An 18,348-nucleotide genomic window follows, 5' to 3' on the forward strand; every position below is an offset into this window, starting at 1 on the left:
TTTGGCTTCAGTGTCTGGGCTATGGAGGATGCTAAGAACCAATCAGGTGGGAATTATAAGGAGAATTTGGTGTAGATTTAAGAAAGTACCAGAAGCGGTTATTAAAGAAGTCCTACTTCTTGGCGCTCTGGCTTTAATAAATAATGATTATTATGATTCTTTTATTTCATCTGGACCTCCAGCTGTCTTGTTTGACATATGTCTTTCTCTTTTCCTTTCCCCACAGCGTCCACTGGCCATTTCTGTGGTAGGACAGATGAAAGATCCTACCTTTGCAACATTTATGTACCTGCTGTCCTGTGGGAAGCAGTCTTCCTTCTTCTGCTCCCAAGGACAGGAGTACACTGTGGTGTTCTGGGATGGGAAGGAAGACACCAGGTGAGACGGCTCATATTAGCAATTTCTTTCTTTTGTTCTTTTTTCTTTTTACGTAAAAATCCTTCAGCATCTTCACTTACTCCTCTGGGAGGGACGTAAAGAAGGTGAAAGTGAATTTGGGTGAATGCCAAGGATACGGTGAACACTGTTTTCCCAAACTCTTTTAATTGGGAACAGTGGTTGCTTTATAAAGGATATTTAATGAGCTTAACTTTGCTTCAGTTAATATGAGGAGAAGATTAGGGCAGTGTAATGATTCACACACACAGGATGAAGCATTTGCACATGAGAACAGACGTGTTCTGCCTTTCCTAATGAGGCCATTTAACACTAAACCTTTCCTAATTGAGACTGCAGTTCCATCTCTGTTCTGCAAAGCAATTAAGCACATGCTTAAATCCTATTGAAGTCATCAGGAGTTAACCACATGCCTGAAGCTGTGTGTGCATCCAAGTGTATACTGCCAGTAAAATGTGTGCTATACTGAATAGGCATGTGCTTTAAATGTTATTAAATTGTGACTGAGATGATGGTATTTTGCTCAGCCACGTGTGACCCATGGCTAGTTAGGTTTATTTTTATGGATGTTACTGATTTTTATAGCCCCAATCTTATTTGGAAACATTCACAACCTGATCTGAATTTTATACTAATGTGTTCGTTATTTGTAACCATTAACCTAATGGGAAAGGTACGTGATTTGTTCATGAACGATTTGCTTTGCTATTTGTGGTGCCTGGTCAGTCGTTCAGTGCAGACAGTATAACTCTTCCTGCTAAAACTGGTGGAACACATGGGACTCACAGATGTATTTTGAATACATGGATGTTGTCCAAATATTCACAGCAATGTATCTCAGTGAATCTGCTTCCTGACTGGACAATCCACTTGGTGGAGGCTGCTGAATAACAAATTACTTATATGTGACAGATTTCAGGATGTGTAATTGCTTGTGCCACAGTTGGTAAAACATCTGGGGCTCACAGATGTGGTTGTGAATATCCAGTTATTGTTCAAACATCCAAACCCAATAAACTTCCTCAAACCCCAAACAAACAAAATCCTTTTAGTTACAAAAATATTAATTAGTCATATTTATAAATTATCTTATCAGGCTACAGATCTTTGCTCTTATTTGGAAGAATCATGCTCTTCTGTTTATGTACTAGAATAAGTAATGAAGCCAGATAATACTGAGGCAGTGAACTTGGAGAACGAGCACATGTTCTCTTGAGAACCTAATGGGCAAGATGGACTAAGACCTGCCAGCTATTAATTACTGCTGTTCAGCTGGAGCTGTTTGTCTCACAGCTGAATTATAGTTACAGACCACTTAAGTCCTCCTAATCCATGTCCACGCAAAGTCAGATAGCTGAGTTTAAATCTTCACAGAAGCAATTGCATATCTGCCCCCTGAGGAAGCGCCGTGGCACATCTGTATTTCTGTTCCTTTACGAAGACCAGTCGGAGGGCTGGAGAGCCTTGCAGCATCGTCCACGTCTGGACAGTTGTGTTACGGCTTGGCCAAAAGTGCCGAGTACCGTCCTGTAGCAGTTTGCAGGCTGAATGTTGGCTATAGGAAATTGTTATTTGCTCCTTTCAGAAACTACACGGTGGTGAATCCGGAGAAAGGAGTCATAGAAGTGGAGAGGATGAGCTGCCCAGGAATGAAGCTATGCTGCCAACTAAAATTTCAGAATGCTCTCTGGGCTGCCACCGAGGTGAGCATTGCCTGCGCTTCAGTGCCCTGCTCAAGAGGGCCCTCGTTAGAAGAGACACAAATGAAGAGAAAGAGCCTATTAAATTAGTAAAGCTAAGAGTGTTTGAAACAATGGGCATCTCAGATGAGCAGCGTGACTTTGCATCTGCTGTCTCCGAGTGTATTGTTTCTGCCTGTTACTTAGCTGATACCTAGATCAAAATCATGCTGTCCTGGTGTTCAAAGCAATCGTGGGAACCTCGGCTTTCCGAGGCGAAACTCTCTGGATTGTAGCATATCTGTACCCAGGGTTTCATCTGGGAAATGTCCTTATCTGTAAGCGATAAAGGGAAGCAGTGAAAGAAACCATGCGTTTAAGGGTGGGGTTTTGAAAGAGGCCCAAGGGATTTGAAAGTTGGTGGGAAATGGGTACCCAAGTTTTGTGTTCACCGTGGAAAACTGCAGCTAAAAAAATAAGAGTGAGAGAGCATGGCTGATTTATCCCTCAGAGCCCCTGTCTGCCCATCAAAAAGGGCTGTGTTAAGTGTCAGCCGGTTCTGACACAATCGTTTGACACAAAACAAACAAAAACCAGCTGAAACAAATTGACATGTTCCCGAAGTTCAGTGTTTCAGAGTGGGGAAAAAAGGCCACACTTGCTGAATAAATAATTTGTGTCGGTTAACTCACTCCGCCCTAGCATGGATGCTGTAACTGAGTGAGAATATAGATCTTTTTTTCCCCGTAAGGAAATAAGATATTTTGACTTTTTCTGTTCCCAAATAGAGATAAAGTTCAAATATTCCTATTTTTTCATAACAAGAAAAATTAAAATTAAAAAATCTTAAAGCATTGTATTTCCACCTTTTTGATCAAAATGAAACGTGTTGCTATTCCCCGAACTGGGTGCTCTATGACAGTTTACTAGATTTATGAGGTGTAGAGCAGCTATAATTCCACACACAATGTAATACTAGCTTTCCTTGAATTGACAGATTAGTGCAAAATAACATACAACGTATTTCAATTGTACTGGCACGTTTGGGATTTGTGCAGTCAGGGTTGTCAAATGCTACTTTTAGATGTGGTGAAAAAACACCTATAGTGGTGATTTTGGTGGCTTTTGGATAGTGCGTATATTGCCCGCAGCTCGTTCTGGGGAAGGCAGTACCTGCTTTCTACCCACAGACAGGGCAAATGCTCTCCAGGGAAAACAAAGAGAAATCCAGGCTTTGGATATTGAAAAATGCAAGGAAAAACTGTTTTTTGAACCAATTTGATCTTGTTCAGGTATCAAAATGTGAAAAGCATGGAAGATGATTGAAATTTATAGAATTTTATGTGCTCTTTCACAGGACCAGAAGATTTCTGTGTATGGGTTGCAGGGCATGTGTCCTCTAAAGACTCCGCAGAAGGGTTTAGACACTCCTTCTACTGTGAGCTGCTTTCTAGTAATGCCTGTTGTCAAAAAGGTAAGGAGGAACCTAAAGGAAAAGGGGCATTCGTGAGACTAAGCCGTCTGCTGCCGGGCCGAGCTGCCAGAGTTTGCACGGCTTGTCACTGGCTAGTGTTGAAGGACTTCGCAATGCCCTGGAACATTTTGGCAGTGCGAGGAGAAGGTTTCCAGGTCTTTGTGCCTCTGCCAGAAGACAGAGGTGCGGGCAAGAACCTGAGTCAGGGGGCCAAAGCTGGCACTTCCAAGCCTGCTGGGAAAATAGTCAAAATAGATCAAATTCCTCTGCAAGGAAGTTTTCCAGCTGTGTTTCCACATCACTGGAAGACAAGGTTTAGGCTGATCAAGCAAAGTAGAGAGGACATGAAACAATAATTAGAGTAGAGATTTGTTAACTGCTAATGCAGGACTTGGGTATGTCCTAGCTCTTGTACCCACTCTTTTCCTGGTGTGTGCGCATGCTGTCATTTGTGTGCACGGTCATCTTTAAATATTGTCTAGGCTCAGCCACACTTCATTTTTGGTTTTGAATGAGAACACTTAGATAATACAGCTCTTATGGGTAATACTCTTATGGGTAATAACAAAAGTTATATACTATCTGTCTAGTTCTGGAATTGCTAACATCCAGTTACTGGCAAGAGAAATCTGACATGACTGCCTATTGCAGGCAAGTCTTGGGAGATGTATAAAAACTGTTTTCGGGCTAAATTACCTCCGGTTTGCTTACAGCCACCTCAAGTAAAACATATAATTGTGTTCCAACATTATTGGTAGCTGTGTAGTTTTTGCAAATGCCAGCAGACTGGTATGTGTCTAAAAGCTCAATATGGAGCAGCTCTCGGAGTGACAGTGGAGCTGTCTTATACCACATGCCTGTTTGGAGTTATTGTCCGTTCCTGGCTCGTTTGCTCGGACTGCTGCATTGCTGCAAACTGAATCCAAGGCAGATGGTTAGTGTAAGGTGGACCGCTTCACTTCCAAACACGGTGTAAGTAGGACTGAAGTAGGGCATAGATCTCAACTTGGCACAGGAATAAATTTCACCCGCCGGGAGGCTGCATCTGTTGGCTTTCTTTGGCTCCCAGACCTGCAGCGTTTCTCCACCGTGGAGTTTCATTTCTGATGTGTAGGGCAAATTTCTTTTTCATGCTGCCTGAGGTTTTGTCCAGGACAGCCGAACGAGTCTTTCACTTTCAGCTTTTCCACTGTCGTACAGCTTGCAAAGCCATTCCTCAGGGGTTACGAGTGGCTTTATGTCTCCTGGTTTCTATTTTCAGTTTGTGGCTTGCCTAGAAAATGTCATAAATAATGCCAGGCCCTACAATAGTAATATTGAGTCTAGACACCTCCCTTCCTCCCCCGACCCTACCCAACCTTCCAGAAATCCACATCCCTTCGGCGCACTCCTTCTTAGTTTATTGGACTTACTTTTTCCTCTCTCCTTTCTATGAATGAGTTTGGCAGTGAAATAGCCAGAGCAGCAGCCGTAGGGATGTGCAGACCAGGTTGGCAAGAAACGAAACCATTTTTTGAAACAGCCAGTTCTTCCAGCAAAGCTAAGTGGAAAGCTTACACTTGTCAAACTCTCTGTACGGTGCAGCGAGCTGTATCAGAGTTATCACACAGTCATTATTGTCCAGCGGAGAAGAGAATTGCTTGCATTTCCCTGGGAAGAAAGCCTTTAACTGATGAGATGTGAGGTAACTTGCAGTCACAGAATTGCCGGGGGATGTTGCTGGGAAGGGGAATTCTTTACGACTGCCTTGGGAAGACTGATCCAAAAGAAATAGTTTCCAAAACTTGGTTTCTCATCCAAAGGAAGCATCATGGAAATTTAAAAGCAGCAGAGAGGGGCCCAGAATCCAAAACTCGCCCGCCAAGGAAAAGTCTTGTACAATTTAAGCGTTTTTGTTGCATGCTTTCTTTCACCAGTATCATTGTTTTTGGCAAACAATAAAATTTTCAGTAAATTTCCTTTCAGAAAAAAAACAAATTAGCAAACAAACAGGTTAAAAAGAGCAAACCAAGATGCTTTCTGAATTGGTTTGCAGCATTCTTACAAAGAGATGTTGAGGGAGAGAGAAATCTGAATGGGTGCAAGCCTCCGGCCTCTTGCAAAAACCTGGAACACATGAAAACAAAAGCTGCATTTAAAGGCTGCAGCCTGCCGCGGCGTTCGCTGCCAGCAGTGCCAGACCATGCGGGGAAGAGAGGAGGAGGTGACCTGGGCCCTGGTGTCGGGGGCTGTATTTTTTTTTTTTTTTTTTTTTTTTTAACCTGCTCGCAGCAGCCATCCCGGCGGCTCCGAGCCTTGCAGTGTCCTTAGCTGCGAGGACAGGACGTCTGGAGCCAGCTCATCTCCTGCACATCACATACCATCACAGCCCCGCTCAGCGGCCTTCCTCCCTGGCACAGCGGGACTTCTGGCAGGACGGAGACTTCAAATGCAGTTTTGTTGCTGTGTGTTTTTGTTGGCTTTTTGTGGAGCCCAAATGTTGAAAATGAATTCTGAGAAAGTTACTTAAGGTTTCTGGAGGCTGCTGCCCTGCCTGCCTTTGGTCACTGTTTGTAATACCCTGATTTGGAGAGTTTTGCCTCGCTGCCCGGCTGCACCGGCACCTAATAAAGTCTGGCGAGTCAGTGGCACCCGTGGGTGGGTGGCCTTTGCCGTGGTCTTCTGTGAAATGGGTCACTCGCTTGTCTCAGTCAGGTGAGGGGTGGCAGGTTGAGGGCATTTCTCAGCATTTGAGTTCCTATTGCTCGTTTCTTAAACAGAGAGATAACAACAGCGGCTGGATAGAAACAGGTCCCGATAGCCAAGGCAGTGAGTAATAAGTGCCCCAAAGCATAAAATATCTTCCAGATTTGCTTCCACCATTGTGCTATTCCAGACAGGCTAGAATTTGGCAGAGTCGGTATTACCGGTAAAGCTGGGTGGGGATCACTGACGCAGCTCTGCCCGGTTGTGGTGCCGATCGCCCGGTGCTGGGGAAATTTGGCCTATGGAACCCAAAAGGGAATCTGGATTCTGTTCTGCAGTAGCTGACACTAATCAAAGAAATCAAAGTATTTTTTTATTAAGACTGTGCTTGCATATTTCAGCATTTTCAAATCAAATGAGGCAAAATTATAGATAACTCTGAAGACTTTAATAGTGTGCTGTGTCTTGCTAGGAGCAGTTCAGGTTGACATACCCACATTACCGTTAATTTCAGATGTTCCTGTTTCAATTTAAATTTTCCATTTTTAGTAAGAAATACCTATTGTGCAGGGTCCTTTGGACTCAAAAAGTTGGACCATTTTCACCAGAGAAATGTAGGCTGTTCTGCTTTGTTTTGTTCTGTTTTAAATAATTTAACTCCTTTCCAAAGAAAAAGTAACCCAAAACCCAGCTTGTGCAAAGCATCGTGCCATGTTCCAACCTATTGATGCAACTCCCTGGCAAACCCATATCCAGGAGCCTTTGCACCAGATCCACATGACAGCGGGGACATGGCACCAAACGCTGCAGGCCATTTGGGTTTCTTTTAATTAGTGGTTAGAGAATTGGGACTGGACTGAGTTAAAGTCCAAGTCCCATTTCACAACTTTCCACTTGCTTCCCTAGTTTTTCCCATTACAGTAAAATTCTGCCGTGATTTAGATTAGTCATACAGGCTCAGCACACTCATGGTTTTACTCATACTTTGTATGCAGATAGTGTCTTTTTGTCCAAGACTCTTATTGAGCCTTGCAAACAGTGCTATCGGTTAAACTAATACTTACCCCTGTGCTATATCTGCCCCTTGATATCTGGGAGCTATTCAAGATACTGATCTTGGCCTCTACGGACTTAAGCAGCCTGGGAGCTATCGTCCAGGGCTGGCACAGCCAAGATCCCTGGAAGGGCACGGGCTTTCCCTTAATTTTTGAGCAGCAAGGGGTGACACCGAGTCCCCATCCCATCTCGCAGAGGCAGGCAGCGTCGCTGGCGTCCGGGGCACGCCGGGAGGCAGGGCTCTCCGCCAGGGCCGGGCTGCGGAGGGGTGAGGTTGTGTCGGTTCAGCTGGCAGTGCTCGCTCTGGTTCTGTTCGTTTTGCTTTGCTTAGTCCGGCCAGATAGTAACAACAGCAAAAAAGCCCTGGGCAAAGGGTCTTTTTTTAGAATTTATTGCTCCACGGGGAGGAAGTAGAAAGGCCTTTGAGGTAGGTATTGTTTTATCTGCTTCACAGATGGGGGAGTTTCTGGTACAGACCCAAGGTCATGGGGAGTTTTGTTCCCGAGAGATCCATTTCCCAGTCTGTTTAACAGCATTTTGCACGGCTGTGATGAGCTGGAGGAGTCGGAGAACCGGCAAGCCGTGGCCTTCTCACCAGCTCCCGTCCACGGGACGTGACGATATCCATCGCAGCAGTGCCGCAGAGCGCTGCGCCGGAGCTCGACGCCGGCCGTGGCTCCCGCAGCCGACACATCTGTACCTTTAGGGGCAGGTTTTTAACTATCTGCAGAATTGTTCATGGCACTTGGCGGCCGCTTTGCTGAACTGCTGCTGGTTCTGTGCCCTGCGCTGGGATGTCTCTGAGCTGCCAGGGATCCCAGACCCAGAGCGTGTCCCTGGGAGGAGCGGTGCTGTCAAAGCAGCAGACATCGGATGCAGAGCGATCACTGTAGGCTCTTGTTTGCGAGAGGATTGCCTCCCTCTCCATTTTTACTGCATTTCTTCCATTCTTCTCCTACCTACACTGATAGCAATAGCTTTACTCCTTTTTGGAAATGAGCCGGGTTTCTACAGCTGGATTCCTAGGATCATGATGGCTGTCTCTGAACATACTCCAGCTTGAATTTGTTAACCTTCGGGGCAGGCTGCCAGGTCCCTCTGTCCTCCCTTGCCAATAAAGAGAGAGGTAATACTGGGTGAGAGGAGTATGGCTCTGCAGCAGCTTCTATGTAATGACTTCTTTTTATGTTGCTGTTATCACTGAGTGATTTGGGGTAAGTTACTAGTGTACTTGCAGGATTGTGAGAGGCAGCCAGAGCCTCTGGGATTGAAAGCTCTTGTATTGCAGAGAAGTAAAGAATCTGGATAGCAAATCTGCTGTCTTTCTTGCAGAACTCGTACGTGGTGCTGGCCGGCTTGTCGGATGGGCTCGTAGCAGTGTTTTCAGCGTCCCAGGGCATCCCAGGGGACAGCTGCTCCTACCTGTGCTCCCACACAGCAAACAGGTCCAAATTCAACATTTCTGATGACGACCCCCGGCAGAACCCGTACCCCGTGAAGGCCATGGAGATCACCAACAGCGGAGCGGAGGTCTGGTACAGCAACGGCCCTGGCATCCTCATCATAGACTGCGCCACGATGGAGATCAGCAGGAGGCTGGAGCCCTTCAGCCCGCCGTCGGTGATCACATCCATCGCCTGCAACTCGGAGTGTCACGGGGAGGAGGTGGTGTGGTGTCTGGACGATAAAAGCAACTTCCTGGTGATGTATCACGTTACCACCTACCAGCTCTGTGCGCGCTACTTCTGCGGAGACTGCAGCCCCCTCAGAGACATGTTTACAATCCAGCAGCCTTCGGCAGCCATCCCAGCTACAGCACCTGTAAACCACAAAGCAATGGAGAATAACCCGCTGGCGGACATGAGCATTATCTACAGCCCAGAGGTTGGCACCCAGATACTAAACCACCAGGACTCGCTCACAGATTATTGCTCTGTGTCTTCCTACTCCTCCTCGCCTCCTAACAGGATAACCCGGTGTCCTTCCAGCCTACCCAGCTCTCCCATGAGCTCTTCCAGTGCACCGCTCTCCACGGATTTTGAGGACTCTGACAAATTTCATGAGCTGAAGCCTTCCCTGGATCACGATGCTATGCCTGCGGGTGACAACATGCAGCATCTCCAAGCTGTCAAGATTCTTCCGGTAAAAGACCTCATATGGATCCCCAGGTAAGTAAGTGGGTCACTTGCCAAAGCAACTTCGTCAAAATCCCTCCTGGGCTGAACGTGAGATTAGCTCAGGCTAATTCGGGAGCTTTTGCATTCCCAGTATGATTCACCTGGCCAAAAAGTGAAGTTACCATTAAGAAATTTTGTTCCCAGTACAATGGTACATCGATTTTCTACCCCTTTGTAAACATACCTAGTGTTGAGCAGAATGGCCACATCTAAGGTCTTGCTGGATTGATTTCAGCAGGATGAGAAGGTGGCTGGTAAGAATCGAAGCCCTGTTTCCCCAGCTACTGAGGAAACAAAGAACAGCAGGCAGCTTCCTTGCTCAGACGCAACGCTTGCAAGTCCTGTTGCCTCCTGTTGAGCTGATGGAAACCACTGGGAATCTGATTTTGCCTGTCACGGGGGCTCTCGCTGTAGTGGATTCAGGATGCCCCTCAGTGGCATCGCGGTGCCCCCTTCCCTGCAAAAGGTCATGTAACTGCAGGAGTGATTGCAGCAGAGAGGATGGATATCCAGCATGGATCTTCCTCAGCTGTCAGCCGTCCCCGTTGCCAAGTACATGTGACATCTCCCTTGTTTCTCTTCTAGGAGAGGAGGGGATATCATCGTTATTGGACTGGAGAAGGAATCCGGTACCCAGCGGGGCAGAGTGATCGCTGTGCTGAAGGCTGGGGAACTGGCTCCCTACGGGTGAGGCTGACTGGGCAGTGCCCATCACACCAGTCTCCAGGAGCAGAAGGGGACTGGGTGGCAGAGGGTGGCTCTGCAGGCTCCGGGGGCTCTTGGGGGCTTCCTCTTGGCTTCCAGCAGCATCTGAGAAGGTCCCAGCCGGAGGAGACACAGTTGCTGGTTGCACATCGAGGCACGTGCATGCTCTTATAGCATGACAGATGGTGAGGGGAAGGCACCGCGACCATAGTCTGGTCTCCAAAAGCCACAGAGACCAAGTACCCCCGTAATGAGACAGGCAGGACCGTCTTGCACAATGCGATAAACATCGGTCTGATCCTGCCTGGTGCTGACTCCCGGTGCTCTGAGGGCACCTGGCAGAAGGTCGGTGGAGCTTGGCAGACTCAGGCCCTGCGTTAAGAACAAGAGGTGTATTTATGCAGAGCGCAGTGCTTGTCTGTGGCTGCATTCACGTGGATCAGGTTGACGTTCTGGCTCTAAATGAGCACCTTTGTGCTGTCGGCAGTGACGGGCCGGGGGAAGGCTCCTGGAGAACAGGGGAGAGCAGTTATATACATTAATTTAAAATGTTTCGTACAGTGAATGAGAGTCCAAGTAAATAAATAGCTGCTAGAGAGATGGAGGTGTTCCTGCTGATCACTTAAATACCAGTCTGGGATTGTACTATTTATGTTCAAACAAATGGAGGTTAAGCAGTGCTAAGGATTATAAATGATCATTTATTACCACTGGGCAAACACAACAAGAGATGAAAGTGCTCCTGCCATTCCCTCTACTTGCAAACTGAGTGTTTTTACCAGTTAGTTGGGAGTGGAGTATTCTCTTTATTGTTCACAGGTACTCTTAGGTTGATTTTGCTTTACCCAAATTAAGTGGAGTTAAGGCGAAGTGTCACGGCCCTCTCAGACTTGTCCTGCTTTGCTGCCTTGCAGCCTGGCCGGTTCAGGCACGGTGGCCATTGACTCGCCCTGTTTCACCAGCAGGATAAAGCCCAACCAATAGTGCCTGCCTCCTCCAAGCCCCTCCAAGTGCAGAGCAGGGTAGGGAGGTGAGCGAAGGGAGGTGGCTTCTTAGGGGCAGTTTGTGATAAAAAGCAGCCGCCGAGGACAGCCCTTGTTGCCAGTGCTCCCCATCTAGGGGCCTTTCTGGGGAAACAGTTTGGGGCCGGTCTTCCCCCATCTGCTATCACCGGAGTGGCAGAAAGAGGCCAGCAAGGGCTGGACTCCTGTCCCTTGAACCCTGCAAGGACAAAAGTGTCATCTTCTGCCTGGCCACCTCCCTCTGGGGTATCTGCAGGGCCAGCTTCAGCCGCTGTTGTTTGGTCAGGTAACACGCTCAGAGGCCGTGAAGGGAAAGCACGTGCAACGCGATGCTGTCACGCAGGACTCCTACACGAACCTTGCGGATCCCTGGCCTGTTGCCCTAGCCGTGCCTGCTGGTCTGGACTCGGGACTCATACCCTGAGCTGGCAGAGCTGGGCTCCATCCCACTTCCACGCTGTATTTCAGGCTGCGGAAGCTCTTGGCAACCTGTTAGCTGTGGCATGATGGAGCTGTTTTGAAAATGCCCAGCTGGCAGCAGGCAAAAGAGTCCGTGGGTTTAGCACATCGGGAGTTTAACAGCAACTTCAAAATGTCACGGCAGACTTAAGCACCCACCTGCATGTTTAGGCACCTGAATCCCTTTAAAAATCTTTTCCCGTATCACTGAGCTGCTTGCTTTTGCCGTGACGTAGTTTCTGATCCCTCTCTTTGTTACGTTCTCCTTTGTCAAGGATTTGCAGCTTATAAAAAGAGATTCAGTTGCTGGAAAGGAAAGCTTGTGAGTCAGTGCCTCCCAGATGAGCAGCAGTGTGCTGTGTTAGCAGAGCTGCTCTCCGCTGTAATGCCCTCCTCTGCTCTGTTCTTCCTTTCCCAGGATGCTGGTGGATGCTGCTCTCATAGCAAAGGACACAGTTGTGTGCTGCTTTGAGAACGAAAACATGGAGTGGTGCCTGGCTGTCTGGAGGGGCTGGAGTGCCAGAGACTTTGACGTTTTCTACCAGGCCTACGAAGAGCTGGGAAGGCTTGAAACCTGCATGCGAAAGAGAAGGTAGTGCTTGTGGCGCTGGGAACCGAGGCTCGACGAAAGACGGAAGCGTCCTGCTCTGAGCGCACCTGGACTCCGAGACACAGCCCCGGCGAGGGGGGGGACGAGGGGTGCGTGGGGGGAGCGTCCGTCTGGTTTGCTGCTAATGAGCGCTGCGGGGTTCCCGTGGCTGGAGCCCCGTCAGGGCTTTCGGGGACTGAAGAAACTGGTGTGAGCAGGGCGGGGATGAGGCCGGGAGCTGGGCCATCTCTCCGCTCTCTTGCTCCGTCACACGCTCCCCTGCAGCAGTCGAGAGCAGAAGGTGGAGGTGGCTGCAGTTCTGCTCATGCCTCTATATCCAGTTTCTTCTTCCCCATTTTAAATTCCTTCCTCACCTTCAGCATGCCCTGGCTGCTGCTGCTGCTTTTACAGTGTATATTGTCAGCCAGGAGAGCTCCGTTAACCTCAGCGGGCTCTTTCCTGGGAGCCTGAGCATGTTACAGTCCCCACTGCCTGCTGGCCGGCGGTGCGGTTCACGGTGGGCTAATTCACCCTGCTCCCGGGGGAAATGCGTCTGCCAGAAGCCCCGTGCTGTGGGGCTGCTACCCACATCCCTGCAAGTTTGTCAGAGGCTACTTCAGGTGTAGCCCCTGTTGTGACTGCTGTGTAGAGACATCCAGGTGTAAGAACCAGCAATAAGCTTTGGCTGGCCACTGCGTTTCTGGTTCCTAAAAGCTATTGTGGTACAGTGTTACTGTGAGAGAGCCTAAAATAATCTGCCAATAATACTGCACAAGCTCAGTAAGTGAGCGAGCTATTTAATTGCACTGTTGCAAAGGCAATTGTAAATAGAGCTGCTACAAAGCAAAGCCACTCGGTTGGACAGATACTTCCTGGTGTAAGAGAAGGGAGCCCTGTGACCAGGAAGGTTTATAAACTGTCTTTGCTCCTCTCCTCTTCCTCTTGGTACGTGCACTCCGGAGTATCAGTAACACAATAAGCTTAATTTGCCTGTGTATCTGTGCAGCTTCCGCTCACCGCAGCTTTTATTTTATCTTCATTAGTGGCCTGGGATGATGTATTGGCTCTGAATACAATTGCACTTAGTTATCCCAAGCATGTACAGCAGTGTAAAAAGTGAGCCTGGCTAAGCACCCTGTAAAAAGGTGTACAGTTTGAATTTTGGAACTTTTTTTTTTTCTATCCCGAGAAACTTGTGTGAGCATCGGCAAGGCTGGCCAAGGCCGAACGGGCAGGTTAACCCTCTGGTTCACATTTCTGTTGCAGGCTGCTAAAATATCCTTCTTCAGAAACAGAGTGTATCTTAAAATAAACAGATTCCTCCCCACAATCACACTGCATTGGTAGCACTTTTTATTGGCAACCCACGCCCGCATCAGCTGCAGGGTGTTCGGGGTTTGCGCCGTCTGATTAAAATGCATGTCCTCCCGATGAGCAGAGCCTGAATCGGGTTTACAAGTCTGTCTCCTTACCCAGCCTTACCTCTCTCCGTCCCCCTGCAGCTCGTGAAGCAGGTAAGGCAGCACCGCTGCGCCCTGGTTTGCTCTCCCTCGCCGGGACAAGCTCTCCTGCCCGTTGTCTCAGAGGGAGACGGGGAAGAGGTGGCTCAGCCCGTCGCTGCTGCCGCCACTTGACAGGCATTTTCACAGCTGCCCCGAGAGCTTATCCTGACTCGAGCTTCGCTGTGAAGTCGCTGTATCTGTGTCAGGGCTAATTAACTGCATTTTCCCTGAAACTATGTCACCTACTTCCCGTCCCGCTGCATAGCCCAAAGCCTGCACTTGCCTGCCGCGCACACCCGTCACCTGAGCTGGGGTTTAACCAGCTCACAGTTGCCTTCTCCGGGTGCCAGACCCCTTTTACACACAAATACTATTTTGTGATCCTTGAAGCCCCAACAGGGGCTATAAAACAGCTCATACTTTCATTCAGCCTTGCAGGTTTTCTTTGAGAAAATGCTGTCATCTGGAATAGCCACAGCAGTTCCTTATCATCCCTCTCAAGCAGAACATCTTGGGTGCTGCGCTGCTTCCAAAGCCAGCACGGGGCCGTGCCCCCCGTGGGCTCCCCAGCACCCATGGGGGTCAGCCAGAGCCTCTCCCAAACCCTCGGTGGGCACCGGCCGAGGCCCCGCCACAAAAGGGGCTTTGTTCTGCTCGCCGCTGCGTGCTCCGGAGCTGTTCTTGCATGCAGCCGTTGCGCGCACCCTTCCTCAGACACACCGAAATGTCCCTGCTCCGAAGACCCTGCTGCCAGCCTCACCAGCCGGGTCGGGATGGTCAGGGAAGGGGAGTGGGAGAGAAGCAAACGTCGCTGCGTGGTGGCATGAGAGGTCCCTGCCACAGGGACGGGAGTGAGTGTGTCCCGAAACCTCCTGGGAACAGGGGGGCAGTTCCCGAAAGCGACTGAGAGCCTGAATGCTGCTACCCTGGAATCAGGACAAAATTCCCCCCTCTTCAGCAAACCTGAAACCTCATTAGCACAAGGCTCCATTAAGCAAGCAACGCACATGCTGCGGGAATAAATCCCCAGGGGCAAAAATAAACAGAAATTAAAAACAAAATAAAAAAAACCCAAAACCACCAGTTCGAACAGTTTAAGTGAGATTTCAATACTCATTCCCAGCCCTCCCGCCGGCAAAGCCTGTTCTGCTCCTGGCCAGAGTGATGGCAGGTACGAGGGGCATTATCCATCCCCCTGTCATCCATCCCTGGGGAAAGGGATGGGGTCAAGGCCAAGGGCAAGAAAAGGCCCAAAAGCCCAGGAGCAAGGGGCTGCCTGAGCCCCAGACGCTGGTGATTGAAGTTCCCGTTACCGGCTCTTGGCCTGGGATAGCGGCATATATCGCAGTCCTCACTATTTTATTTCAGCTTCTAAAAATAAGCCCGAGCAGAGGCCTGGAGGGGGGGTTATTCCTTCAGCTGACCAAGGAGAGACGAGAAAACAGCTTAGTTTTATTTTGTCAACGTCACGTTCCCCCAGCCTGTCTCGGAGCAGCGGGAGCACACGGAAAAGGCTCGGCACTGGGAGGGAAACGGATGCTCTCAGATGAGATTAACCCCCTGCACCGGCAGCGGGAGGGAGGCGAGTGCCGGGCCCATTAATTACTCACCAAGGAAGCAGTGAGATGCACAGGACCCGCTGCCACCGGGATTAATTGAGCCATCAGTGCCGGAGCCCCGCTCAGCCACAGCTGCCCAAACCCCGGCTTCGACCGCTCGCCCAGCCGCCTCCCACGAGCAGGGAGCCGCACGCTGCACCCCTGGGTTCTTCCCTGAAGTGCTCAGCTGGCCTTTATCTGCTTTAAAAGAAATAAAAATAATTACCATCTGGACACCGATGACTGTTCCTGGTTTTGGCTGTTTCTTTGCTGGCGTCAGTGTGGCGAGTGGGATGCAGGGTCAGGCCCTGGGATGGAGAACGACTGCCATGCCCAATACCCGGGTCCCAGTGGGGCTCAGAGCACAGCCCGATCATTTTTGGGGGGGGGGGGGGGGGGGGGGGGGGGGGGGGGGGGGGGGGGGGCGCAGGCGTGATGGATGCAAACTGCTCGTCGTACCCCACCTCCAAGGCCCCACGTGCTGGTGCTCGCTCAGGGCGTTTTGGGGACCCAGCACAGCCCCCCAGCGCTGCAGGCACACCGACTCTGCCCGCCTGGGGCTGTCCAAAACCAACCGGCTCCTCCGCGTGCAGAAAAATGGGGCAACGTTACAGCTAATTCTGCTAGAAAATGAAAGAAGGGCCGGTTCTTTGCCCCATTGCTCACGCTGCCCTGGGCAGCGGTGCAGGATTGGGCCCAAACGCCTGCGACAGCTCCCAGAGCAGCCCAGCACCCCGGTCCCATCCTGCTGCTCGAGGATCCAGCTGATGGGATTACACCCTGCGGGTCTCATCACCGGGCACATCCCTCCGGCTAATCCAGGCATTGCCTGCGAAGAAAGCCACGGAAAGGGCAATTTAATGGTATTAAAAGTTTCTCCAGTACTGGCCAGATAAAATAACCTTGGCAGAAAAGAGGTGCCCTGCACAGTGCTGCCCTGGTCGTATCGACCGGTCCCAGCCCCGCAGCATCCCTGGGGCTGCGGCAGCTCTGCAGGAGCCGGGATGCTCTGGGGACCGGGAGCAGCGGCTGGGCATCAGATGGCGGGATAGGAAGGACAGCAAATCCAATCATATTTTCTAACCTTGCAGCGTGATTAGAAACTACAAGCAGGACTTTATTTTCCCCATCCGTTGAACAGACCGGCTCTTCTGCAGCTCCTCTGCAGCGGCTCCCCCGGCCGGCGTCCTGGGCAGCGTGGGTAGGGCTTGAGCCGGCCGGAGCAGTGAAGGCACGGGGGCTGCTGCCCAGGCTGGTTCCCGCTCCCCTTCGCTCTCGCCTAACACCATGCTGCCGCCGAAAACCACCACGAGCATTAAAACAGCCTGCAATCACCGGCGCTCACCCCTGCCCGACGGCCCGGGCAGCTCTTTTGAGCCTAAACCCCTCCATTTTCAGCTACATTTTTCTGAGAGCTGGGTTACTCAACTGTTTTTTTCCCTTCTCTGTTACCTTCAACATGCAGAAAAAAAAAAAAATCATAATTTAATGTATTAGAGCAAAACCCACCTCTCGTGCCCCAGTGACAAGCGTGGGGGCAGGTGGGCATTGACACGCCAGCTGGATGCTCCCCCCATCCCGCACTGCACCAAGGGCTCTTGGCTTCAGCATAAGGAAAAAAATGAGGTGATTTTCAAGGGACGTGGGGAAAGGGGCAGCGCTGGCTGCTTTGTATTCTGCTACTGAAAGGACAGAGGAAATTAGTTTTCTTTAAGCAAACTTTAAAGGACAGGAAATATTGTGGCTATTTCGGGCTGCCAGCCTGTCCTCGGCTCACCCCAGGCCCGCGGTGCTGAGATGGGCAGCACCGTCGGGCTTCGGTGGCTTAACCGGCACCATGGCCCTGGCTTTTGTTTTACCGTAGGCAGGAGAAGGCTGCTGCTCTGCCAGAGCGGGTGGCTACTCTTTGTCACCAATGCCTAACAAAATGACATGAACATTTAAAAAAAAACCCCACAAAATCCCTAGGAAAGACCTGTTCCCAAAGCGCTCAGCCAGGTTTACACAACCCGGTCCCTCTCCCTCCCAGCCCAGCGCTAGTGTCCCCGGGAAGATGCTTCTCTCTGCCTGTGCTGAGCCCTTCCCTGATTTTTTACTCTACATCATTTTTCGTGCTTTTGTGTTTATAGCAGCACCTCATCAGGCTCCTCCGAGCTTCGGGTCCTGCTAACTTCTCCTTCATGCCAAGCTGTGACCATCCTGCCCCTTCCCCTGCCAGCACGGGCAGAGCCCCGGCACAGAGCCAGCTCGCACGGTGCCACCGCCCCGGTGACACAGAGCCCCGGCTGGCCCCGGCAGCGTGCCGTGACCATCACGCTTCCCCTCCGCCTGCTCCCTGGCCAGAGCAGCTCCGCTAACGGGCTGGCTCGGGGGCTGACCCTTCGTTAGAGCCCGCAGCCCATGAACCGGGCGAGTCCTCCTCCACCCTGCAAGCGCTCGGGGCTGGATGGAGGGATGGAGGTTTGGAGCGATGGAGGGGTAGAAGATAGATGGGGGACACGCGGCACTGCTGCCGTTCCCAGTCGAGCCTGCTGTCCCCGGCCCTCCCAGCGCGGCTGCAGGTCCCCATTCACCCCCAGGGCTCTACACTGGGACTTTATGGGGACGCGCTGGCTGAAAGGAGCATGAAGGCAGCCGCACCCTGCCGCAGGGCCCCGTTCCCTGTGAAAAATATTAGACATCGGAGGCTCCTCTATACAATTTACTCCTGGTTTTTTTTTTTCCCCTCTGTTTTTTTGACAGTAGGGTCTTTTACACAGCATGTCCGAGGAGGGCGTTTTGCAGGGTGGAAAGCCCCCCGCCAGCCGCCGGTGGGTGCTGCAGGGTCCGGCTGGGGGTCCCGGCTCTGGGGCCACAGCTCCGGGGCTGAGCCCCCACCCCAGGCGCGGGATGGGGGGGTCGCAACCCTGCATGCCATCACCCACGCCATAACAACGGGGTCTCGTTATTGCACCGGCGGCAATTCAGGCCAGTTTCTGCGCTATTGAACACTTCAGCACGATCTTC

General features: G+C 50.6%; 1 protein-coding gene across 1 annotated transcript in view; it reads left to right on the forward strand.

The window, feature by feature from the left end:
- Window positions 1-12,330, forward strand: part of LRRK1 (leucine rich repeat kinase 1) — a 77,163-nt gene extending 64,833 nt beyond the window's left edge. Inside the window, exons 28-33 of the mRNA XM_050903147.1 lie at window positions 227-378; window positions 1,982-2,099; window positions 3,433-3,549; window positions 8,623-9,458; window positions 10,053-10,154; window positions 12,072-12,330. Of these exons, the coding sequence (XP_050759104.1) occupies window positions 227-378; window positions 1,982-2,099; window positions 3,433-3,549; window positions 8,623-9,458; window positions 10,053-10,154; window positions 12,072-12,249 (1,503 nt within the window). The 3' untranslated portion in view covers window positions 12,250-12,330. The remainder of the gene's footprint in view (window positions 1-226; window positions 379-1,981; window positions 2,100-3,432; window positions 3,550-8,622; window positions 9,459-10,052; window positions 10,155-12,071) is intronic.
- The last annotated feature ends 6,018 nt before the right edge of the window (window positions 12,331-18,348 follow it).

The sequence above is a fragment of the Gymnogyps californianus genome, chromosome 11 (assembly GCF_018139145.2).
Source record: "Gymnogyps californianus isolate 813 chromosome 11, ASM1813914v2, whole genome shotgun sequence".
NCBI lineage: Eukaryota > Metazoa > Chordata > Aves > Accipitriformes > Cathartidae > Gymnogyps > Gymnogyps californianus.